This window comes from Pleurodeles waltl, chromosome 3_1 (assembly GCF_031143425.1).
Source record: "Pleurodeles waltl isolate 20211129_DDA chromosome 3_1, aPleWal1.hap1.20221129, whole genome shotgun sequence".
Lineage (NCBI taxonomy): Eukaryota > Metazoa > Chordata > Amphibia > Caudata > Salamandridae > Pleurodeles > Pleurodeles waltl.
In genome coordinates, this window is record NC_090440.1 from 555,062,175 (window position 1) to 555,073,253 (window position 11,079).

Sequence of the window (11,079 nt, forward strand, 5' to 3'; positions counted from 1 at the left end):
TTTTCAGCAAGTTTTGCCCTGGTTTTTTTCCACCCTAAAGTTCACTAACTTTCATTTGGTAGCTTCACACATATATCTCCTGATGGAGGTAGTGCACTGTCAGTGTGAAGATTTTTATTTATTTTTTGAGAGACCTTTAACTAGTCCCATGTTCTGGGAATAGACAACGACCTAACAACATCCATAATACACACATTGCGAGAAATCTAATTTACCAGTCTTTCTTCAATTATGTTTCACAAATGAGACAAATCTTCTGTTGGCGCCCTACTAGCATAAAACGTTATTGATTCTTAAATATTTCCACACCCTTAAAGAAGTAAAATCATGTCACTGGTGGCTCTGTTGGATAGATAGTTATATCTCAGTGAGAGGAAGAATACTGCAGTTTGATTGAATATAGTGCTGTGGCAAAGAAGGTAAAGGAGATATGAGGTGGATTTTGTGAAATAGAAGAGCTTGTCTTGAGTCCGAACTCTCTCTCTGGTCTATCATCTAGGTGAAGTAATCTGCCAAATCTTGCTAAGTAACAATGGGAACAGAAGAGTGCCTACAGCACAATAGCGGCATTGTGTCAGGCTCAAGGTTTTTCAAATCCACCCACATTTGAGTCCAAAGGGAGTCTGCAAGGAGAATGTCGCCAGGTCAAGTGTATTTATTGTGCCGGTACTGTAGAGGTTTGCTAACCTCAATCTTTCCGATACAGCATTGAGTGTTCAGGGATGGGCATTGTTGTGACTTCTGGAGTACCATTGTCTCTGGCATTAGTCTTTGGTTGCTTGTCATGCTGTGAAGTTTTAAATGATATAGACTGGCTGTTTCCACCTCTTTTACTGAACCAGATATTCTGAGGGGAGCTAGAATTTGGGACATCGTGGTTGGGTCTATAACCACAATAGACTGTTGGAAAACAAACCTACAAAACCACACACCTCATCTCACCTACCCTACCCCTCTCTTCTGGCAGAAGGTAGTTATTATTATAGTTGGTAACTAGATTCCACAGACAGAGTGTTTTTTATATTGCAAAAAACTTTGGCACAGCTTGACGAATCATTTTAGATATGTGTGTGTATAAATATATATATATATATATATATATTTGTTGTTTTCTAGATTTTCACTTAGAGTGCCGTGTAAGTGAAGGTGACACTAGTGGAGAGTTGGGCACAATAAGAGGTGGAACTGTGCAGGGTTGGTTATGTGTGTGGTTTATATTTATAATTTTGAACGCAGCAGGGAGAAGAATTTCTCCAGGTCAGGCTTATGTTCTTGTTTCATTATTGTGCTATGGCTGAAGTGCTGGTTCCCTTTTTTACCGTGCCCTATTTTTCAGAAGTTGTCTTCCAGTTTGTTCTTCTTGCAGTGCATTTAGGGGAACTGATACCCCTCTTCTGCCAGGTCCTATTCGTTGCCTCTTTTAGCGTAGCCAGAGATCCCTTTTTAGGCCTTGCCTGCAGATAGCTTTTGATGGATACTTTTAACCACATATTACTCACTTTGTGAATATCACCAGGTGCTAGACTAGATCTGGAAACTCAAAAAGCTGTGCGTCTGAACACTGGCAAGTGGTGCTGTGCAACTTCATTCCACTCCGAAAGCGTTGGAAGCTGGCCTGGTGTGTAGTGTGTATCTAAGGTACTTACACCTTATACCAGGTCCAGGTATCCCTTATTAGTGTAGTGTAGGCAGTCTCTAGAAGTCAGGCTCTCTAGAGGTAGCTGTGGATGAGCAGCCAAGGCTTATCTAGGAGACATGCAAAGCTCATGCAGTATGTCTGCAGTCACACAACACATGAAAGAAAACACTCAGTGTTACAAAAATAAAGGTACTTTTATTTTAGTGGCACAATTCCAAAAGGTACTAGAGGCAACCCTCTAATAGGAGGTAAGTAACACTACATATATGTACACTAGTTATCAGCAATAGGCATAGAAAGTGATAGAAAACAATGCAAATAGACATTAGTGACCCTAGGGGAAGCCCACACCATATACTAAAAAAATGGAATGCGAACACAGGACCCCCGCCTAGGTAAGTGGAATGTGTAGAGGGGAGCTTGGGGTACTAGGAAACCCCAAAGGTAAGTACCACAGTGCCACTCGGCAACCAGGAAGAAAGTTACTGGATTTTCACCCAAAAGGAAGAAAAAGACGAAAATGCAACACCCGGACAAGACTGCAAGAAACCAGCAGTGGGTTCCTGAAGAGGAAGACCTGTGGAAGAAGGGGAGTCCAGAAGTCACAGAAGAGTCCAGGAGGAGTAGGGACTACTACCCATGAAGCTGTGGTTGCAGGAGTTGGTAGATGGTAGGACGAAGATGGTCAGGAATGCAGCACTGGAGCAGGTGAAGAGTTCCTGGACGATTGCAGTCGGTCAGTGTCGTGGAAAAGCCACCAACAAGCCTTGGCAAAGGTGGAAGTCGAGGTGAAGCAAAAGTGGAGCTGCAGGGGACCAGCAAGGTCCAGGAGGACGCAACCCACGGGGGTGAATCCTAGGGGGACCCTCAGCAAGGCAGAGTCTACAGAAGAAAAGGCATCCCCGCAAGGCACGCACTGGACGAGGAACCAGGAGTCAAAAAGGAGCCCAAGCAGCACAACAGAAGAAGGGTCCCACGCCACCTGAGGAGCATACAGAGGGCTGTGCGTCGCAGGTAACAGTGCTGGGGCTACACGAAGCCTGAAGATCACTTGGAGGAGATGCAAACAAGCCTTGGTAGCTGCAAGCAACGCAGTGCACAGGGGTACTGTCCTGCGTGGGAAGGCCACCAAAGTTGGACAACTGGCAGAGAGGAACAAGAGAACTACTCCAGACCACCACCCGTGATGCAGGATCCACGCAGCTCAGGATGAGAGGAGATCCACTCAGCCAGTTATTGTTGCAGTTGGTACCTGCGGATGCAGGAGAGTGACTCCTTCACTCCAAGGGAGTTTCCTTCTTCCTTCTTGTGCAGACCGAAGACTTGCCGCCCTCAGAGGATGCAAAGCCATGGAAATGTTGCAGAAGCTGGAAAGAGCCATGGAAACAATGTTGCAGAGTCTTCGTCGTGGATGCAGATTGTCAGCTACTGGAGGGCCCAGTCGCAGTTCCAGTGGCTAGAAGTCAAAGTAAGGTTGCGGAGCAATCCTGCTAGAATCTTGCAAGCCGAATCTGAGGACTCACCCAAGAGAGAGACCCTAAATAGCCCTAAAAGGGGGATTGGTCACCTAGCAAAGTGACTACCTATCAGGAGGGGGCTCTGATGTCACCTGTCTGACCTGGCCACTCAGATGCTCCCAGAGGTCCCTGCCCACTTTGGATTCAGGTTGGCAGAACCCAGGGACCGTCTGGAGGAGCTCTGGGCACCACCCCTGGGGTGGTGATGGATAGGGGAGTGGTCACTCCCTTTTCCATTGTCCAGTTTTGTTCCAGAGCAGAGACTGGAGGTCCCTGAACTGGTGTAGACTGGTTGATGCACGGAGGGCACCAAATGTGCCCTTCAAAGCATACCAGTGGCTTTGGGAGGCTATCCCTCCCAAGCCAGTCACACCGATTTCCAAAGAGAGAGGGTGTTACCTCCCTCTCACATATGAAATCCTTTGTTCTGACTTCCTGGGCTTGATCAGATCAAGCTGCAGGAGGGCAGAAACCTGTCTGAGGGGTGGCACTCGCTTGGGCTGTCTGGAAAACCCTGTAAGTCTGGTGGTAGCAATGCTGGGGGTCCTCTATGGAGCCCCCAGAGTGCACGGAATCATACTTCCAATACTTGCAAAAGTATTGGGGTATGATTCTGACATGTTTGATACCAAACATGCCTAGGTTCTGGGTTACCATTATGTATCTAGACATAGGTAGTGATATATGTCCAGTACACACATAAAATGGTGTCCCAGCACTAAAAGTCCAGGAAAATGGAGCTGGAGTTCATGGGGGCACCTCTGCTAGTGCAGGGGTGCCCTCACGCACCGGTATTTGCACCCTGCCCTCTGGGCTAGGTTGGCCTGCCACAGGGGTGACTTACAGTGACCTGGTTCAGTGACCAGCAGTGAAAGGGTGCATGCACCTTTTCATGCAGACTGCAGTGGCAGGCCTGCAGATAGTTTGCAAGGGCCCCCATGGGTGGCATAATACATGCTGCAGCACATGGGACCCTGGTGCACCAATGCCCTGGGTACCTAAGTACCATATACTATGGACTTACAGGGATACACCAGTATGCCAATTGTGGGGTGTAAAGGGTAGCAAAGCAACCACATTTAGAGGAGAGAGCACAATCACTGGGATCCTGGTTAGCAGGATCCCAGTGAACACAATCTAAACACACTGAGTCTATCTGCATTGGCGTGGTTACTCCTTGGTCTATGTTCACTGTATAGTCCATTCCGTGAAGGTAGATGGACCACTTCAACAATTTGGGATTTTCTCCTTTCATCTCTTTAAGCCATGGGAGGGGCTTGTGGTCTGTATGAACAAGGAAGTACGTGGCAAACAGGCATGACCTTAGCTTCTTCTAGGCCTAGACCGCAGCAAAGGCATCCTTCTGAACGGCAGACCAACGCTTCTCTCTGGGGGTCAACCTTCTACTTATAAAAGCTACAGGCTGATCCTGACCCTTTTCATTTAGTTGTGAAAGAACTGCCCGCATCCCTACCTCAGAAGCATCTGTTTGGACAATTAATTATTTGGAGTACTTAGTGTTTCTTCGAATGGGAGCGGAGCACATGGCCTATTTCAGGTCATCAAAGGCCTTCTGGCAACTAGCTGTCCACAAGACTCTTTGGCATCCTTTTGGACTTTTGGATGCCAGGTCATTTAAGGGGCCTACAATGGAGCCATGTCATTTAATGAGCCTCCTGTAGTATCCAGTCAGACCTAAGAAAGCTCTGACTTGGTTGAGTGGTAGGGGAAACCCAATCCAAGATTGTTTGGATCTTGCCCTGGAGTGGCAGAATTTGGCCTCCACCTACCAGGTGGCCCAAATAAACCAAGTTGCCCTACCATATCTAGTATTTTGATGCCTTGATAGTGAGGCCTGCCTTTTTCAGGGCCTAAAGTACATTTTCAAGGTGGATCAGATGTTCCTCCCATGTGGAGCTGAAGACAGCTATATCGTCTAGATATAATGCACTAACGCTTTCCAGGCCTTGGAGAACTTTGTTCATCAACCTTTGAAATGTTGCAGGGGCATTCTTCAAACCAAAGGGCATTATTGTGAAGTGATAATGCCCACTAGGTGTTAAGAACGCTGTTTTAGATTTTGCGTCCTCTGATAATTTGATCTGCCAGGATTCAGCAACCAGAGTATCTAGCAGCTCATCTGCCCTGGGGATTGGATAAGCATTAGTCCTGGTGACCTATTGAGGCCTCTGGAGTCAACACAGAACATTGTCTCTTTCTTCCCATTTTGAGAGTGAGGCTTGGGTACCAAGACTACAGGACTAGCCCAAGGGCTGTCTGAGGGCTCAATGACTCCTAAGTCAAGCATCTTTTGCACTTCAGCTTTGATGCATTCCCCGACATGGTCAGGCTGCCTATATATTTTGCTTTGTACAGGCAGGCTGTCACTTGTGTCAATGGTGTATTCTCACCATGTGGTTTGACCAAGAACTGTTCCCTCTACTGAGCCATCTTCTGGGTTGTGGGAGACGAGGTCCGGGAAGCGGTCACTCTCTTCTTCCTGACCTTCATCAGTAGCCATGAGCAGTGTCATGTCAGCCCCGTTGTAGTAAGATAGTAGTGAATCACCCCGTGGGGGCTTCTGGGAGTGCTTAGGTCCACCAAGTAGGTGACCTCACCTTTCTTCTCCACAATAGTGTGAGGACTCCTCCACGTATCTTGGAGTGCCCTAGGAGCCACAGTCGCCAGGACCCACACATTTTGACCTGGCTGGTAAACAGCGAATCTTTTGGTCATGCCACAGCTTTTGCAGTTTTGGCTGCCTCAAGGTTTTTAGATACTCTCCTCATATACTCAGCCATCCTTGATCTGAGGCCTAGCACATAATCTACTATGTCCTGTTTGGGGGGGGGGGGTTTGAGAGGTTGCGCCCAGCCCTACCTCACAAGGGCAAGTGGACCCCTAACAGGATGTTCAAACAAAAGCTCAAAGGGGCGGTAGACCACTCCCATTTGTGGAACTTCCTTGTAGGCGTAGAGGAGGCAAGGCAATAGTACATCCTATCTCCTCCTGAGTTTCTCCAAGAGTCCCATGATCATTCCTTTGAGGGTTTTGTTGAATATCTAAACTAACCCATTTGTTTGTGGGTGATGACCCCTCTGCTGTTTTACAGAATAAATCACATGAATAGTGGCACTAACAACCAGCAACATATTCACACAGTTGGCCTCTGGTGCAGGATGTGCATCATTGGCTGCAGATTGTATTCAGAACCTTTTTTAGGTCGAGCAACAAGCAGTGTGCATGCGCTGTCTCGATAAGTTTTTTTAATCTACTTCTGTGGGCTTTTACCACACACATCTCCCGCCCATCATTTTCATTTGTTCCCTGGCCTGCTTTTCAAAAATTCATTAGTTTAATATGTAAATGCTTTTTGTCCAGCCTTGAGGCTGCTTTGTTACCACCTTGGAGACTGGCCCTGTTACATGGATTATTGCACTGTCGGCCATATACCTTAGTGTGGCACACAATTTTTTTAATTTTTTTTATTTATTTATTTATTTTTTTGCCTCTCCGCTTTTTGCTCCATGGCTGTATGTTTCTTCCTCTTCCTTGTTTTTGGGCATGCCACTGTTTCTTTGTGGTGTCTGTGCCTGAAGGCTGCAAGCTAGTGAGGGGGGGGGGGGGGGCATTGGGGGATGTTTCAGATAGCGCTTACTCGATTGGAGGACCGCTTTACAGTAGTATCACTTAAGTACGTGAAGTTTCATATCGATTGGGGATACATGAGTTTCACCTATGTACAAGTTTAGCGTTTGAAAAATATACAAACTGGGTATTCTTTAGTTATATGCAGGGCCACTGGAATTATGTGGCAGAGAGGATCAAATTATGCAGCAGGATTGACCACTTTATGTGGTGAGAAAAGTCCAGTTATACATTTACAATACCAGTAGCTCTTACTCAAGCAAATGCGAGACCTATTGCATTGCAAATGCTTGTTTCTAGCCCATGTAAATAGTAAAGGAGGGGACTCTTATGCAAAGAACAAACGTCATTTTCTTTATATTCCAAATGTTCATTTGTGTCTTTGTTTGCAAGCATGTGGCGTGGGGCTGGCTTTAGAGTGCAGCTTTTATTATTAGACACTAGCGGGCAATAGACATACTTTATGACAAAATACGAACTTTTATTTTAATTTGTTTACAACTACCAGATCCTAACCTTATGTCTCAGGAGCCATGGTTGTATGTGAGACCCACCATTATTGATGCCCTGTTACACGTGCACTTCCTTGGGACAGATACAGCTGCTCACACCCTGGTGCAAAAAAAAAATAAGCCAAACACGTTAGTCTTACAATGTTGGCACGGTCTGTGTGTATTTTATATCACTGTTCTAGCACACACTGGGGCAAACGCTCTCACTTTGAAGTCAGCATAAAGCAAAGTAAACACAGAGCTCTCTGGAAGACACAGCTTGGCATTTGCTCTGTCTTTGAATGCACAGCAAGTGTGACAAGATAAGAACAAGATTTACATGCCTCTTTACAGAAGGGGACTCTCGGAAGGATACTGGTAAATAAGGTTTTATTATGGTGAGGGAGGGAGTGGGTCTGCAGAGCCTAAACCAGCAAATCGCAAGCAGGAAAATAAGTTACAAACTACCAAACTAATAGCAAGCAACGGGCTGCAACCTCAAGTGCCATGTTTGAAAGACGTGGGTGTCTTAGGTAATGATCCTATGGCCTCTTTGTTTGTGGTTAACTTGGCACAGTGTTTGGTATTTTTATACAGAATTATGGAAAACGATGGCAGAAAAATCAGTGCTTCATTGTGTTAGCCTTGCACAACACTTGTGTATTTTCAAGAAGAGGAGAAACCAGTTAAAGGCTTCTTCAAACACACGTCCTGGCTCCATGTCGTGTGGGTCTGGTTCAAGCTTGATGCACCCGAGCTTTGGTGGGGTCTTGCTTTAAGGCTCTACTCTTCAGTGTGGAAATTTCATTTTGACATCGGGCCGTTTGACAATGCTATGTCGGTAATTGGAATAGGCATGCATGAGCCAACACGGTTGAATCTGCCACTAGCTGTGTCTCGTTACCACATTCCTAGGCTACAGCTAATTTACCTAATGTTCCTACCAGTCCTCAGTGCCCTAATCTGTTTTCTGGACCCCGCTTAAGAAACGAGTCCAGTTCATCATTTCATCTAAAACGAGTCCATTCATTCGGGTGCTGGGCTTTAGAATGGATCCTGTTGATAGACACTCGTTGCGTTTTGATTTTCATTGCAAAACTGATTTGAGAAAGCTGCTTGCACCATTGTTCATATTTTTTTGTTTGCATAAACCGTTGCTTGTGGGTGTTTTCTTACACTTTTTCATTATCACGACTTTAAGCCGTAAGCGACGCTCCTCCCCATCTGCCCAGGCACAGCAGGAAGAGACTACAGACTCTGAGTGGACGGATGTGGAGACCAGGGTGAGTGTACTCACAGCAGTGGGCCTCATTCATTTGCCCACTCATTTTCGGCCTTTGATCATATACTGTGTTTTACTTCAGAACCAGCCTTGTCGGGGAGCATGTTACTGGGGTCACTCTACTAGGGTCTCACGAAGTGTTTGTGTAGGAAGGTTTTTTGCGGAGTGGTTGGGGTTCTGTATTTGCCGTTGAGTGTGAGGTTGGCATTCATTCAAGTGTTCCTGCGACATGGTATGTTCACTGTTTGTCTTTATCGAGGGAGATGGATTTGATTTATGGTCGCCATGTGCTCCAACAATGTATTTGAGGTGGGCTAGAGGGGGTGCGCTTTACGGATAATCATAGCTAATGTATTTTTGTGTTCCCAGTGCTCTGTGGCTGTAGAGATGAGGGCTGGCTCTAACCTCGGCCCTGGATACCAGCACCATGCAATACCTAAGTAAGTGATGCTAGATGCATGTGAGCACAGAGCTCCCAATCTGCAGGCATTTGTGATGGCTGACTTCGGAAGCTTGGAGGGCCTTCCGAGACCACAGGAGATCTTTATTTTTGGCATTGTCCAGGAAGAGTGTGCTAATCTTGTACCCTATAGGGTACTGGTAGCCATTTGTCTGTATAGTGTATAATGGGCACATAGTAGATGTTGTAGAAATGCACATTGCAGTATGGCTGAGAGGTTCACACTGGGTTCCGGAAAAATATAATCTCAGACGGTCTACTGTAAAGTGGCGGGGGTGTCTAGGGCAGGAATGGGCCAAAGATGTCCTTTCTTCTTCTGGACTGTATAACAGCAGGGGGGATTATGGGGTAGGTGGTGGGCACACAGTAATTTGAGGATGGCACACCTATATAATAGGTTAGCGTTTGAACATACTTGATGGTACATTAGTAAAGAAATTGGGATATTGGACCACCTAATGCGCACAATAAAAAGTACATGAGTGGTTTGATGTTGGGCTGTGTAGCAGAAGACTGCTCTTTGATAACACCGGAACGCAAGCACTAGAGTGCGTTCTGATTGCGTCCTCTGATGTTTCCTCTGACGTCCTTTTCTTCTCTTTCCAGGCGCAGGAAGCCTTGAATCATGACATGTACATTGTCTTCAACAAGAGACCTGACTTTGTTCTTGGACACTAATTGTGCAGTGGCTCAAGGAAAAAATACAGGACCCACCCCAAGATATTTCTTTTAGACTGTTAAGCGACAGTGCTTGGCTGAGAAGCAACTGCAAGGGGGAGAGTTAATGACACCCATGCTTCTGAACACTTTGTATATTTATATTAGGCACACCGACTTTATACATGGCCTGCTTTTATTAATTTATATCTTCTTTTACTTGTTGATGGCATTGACATTTCTATGAATATTGTGCAGTATTTTACAGTGATGAAATCATGAAAGGTTTTCAGAAGTTGACTCCAGAGCATGCAGGGATTTGGAGGAGCCCTCAGCTTTACTACTGGCATGGAGGACCCGTGTACTTTTGTTACACGTCCTCCCTGTATTAAGAGTTGGAAACCTGGATTGGTATTGTTTCTGTATCTAATGTGTGAGGGCGTCTGGACCTTTTTCCCCCAGGGAGGTCGGTGAATCTCTATAATCGTGTGTACACGTACAACAATGCTGCTAGTTGCTTACTTGCAAGATTGCACTTTAGAATATCTTGTTAAGATATTTTTATATGCTGTTAATCATTATAAAACTTTTGTAATGTTTGTAGATGCAATGGACCAGACGGAAGTGGGATGCTCAGCAGAGACAAAGCAGCTTCTGCTGCCAATCAGAAAGCCCACATTGTTAATAAAATCTTTTGTAAAGGGATTTTCTTTGGAAAAGTTTTTAGGAACGATCCTGTTAGATGACTGTTCCTTTTTTTTTTTTCTTCACAAGTCAATGATTATCGGGATGTTTCTCTTTTTTGTTGCTGTGCATGGTGATGATGTTCCCTAAAAGTGATCCCCATCTCCCCTACACCCTGTCCAGATGTGTGACACCAGCAAAACTTGTGGCACACAATGTATTTTGACCCAGAATCGAAATATTTATTTTTGCACATTCGTACATGCTATGTGTAATTTTACCATTGATATGTCTAGAAATTACACATACTTTCCACTGAATCATTACTAAGGCCCCCACACGATGTTTTCCCACCTGTTCACAATAGCCTGTGCATCTGTGTTCTTTACTTTTTCACCATCTGGTTTTGTAAACCTAATAACTTCGATATGTACATTGAAGATGTGTATATATAAATGTGGAGGTAGTCGTTTTGTGTCTGTGTTTTTCATCATACCAAACATAAGTGGCAATTTGTCTGACAGAAAAAGCCACTATTGGCTTGTTTCTAGGTTTTCATTGTAGCGTTTGGTGTCTTGGCTATGGCAGATCCCCTTACATTCTTCTTGGGGATCACACATGGATTCTTAGATTCTTTCTTGAAATATTGAATGGGATGGTGTAAAACTGTTAAATGCCTTGTTCTGATAGATATTTTTAAC

General features: G+C 45.2%; 1 protein-coding gene across 8 annotated transcripts in view; it reads left to right on the forward strand.

Moving 5' to 3' along the window:
- KIF23 (kinesin family member 23) overlaps positions 1-10,847 on the forward strand; it is a 177,695-nt gene extending 166,848 nt beyond the window's left edge. For all 8 annotated transcript variants that reach the window (XM_069222930.1, XM_069222933.1, XM_069222931.1 and 5 more), the window contains 3 exons: positions 8,497-8,578; positions 8,947-9,017; positions 9,644-10,847. In XM_069222930.1, the coding sequence (XP_069079031.1) occupies positions 8,497-8,578; positions 8,947-9,017; positions 9,644-9,659 (169 nt within the window). In that variant the 3' untranslated portion in view covers positions 9,660-10,847. The remainder of the gene's footprint in view (positions 1-8,496; positions 8,579-8,946; positions 9,018-9,643) is intronic.
- The last annotated feature ends 232 nt before the right edge of the window (positions 10,848-11,079 follow it).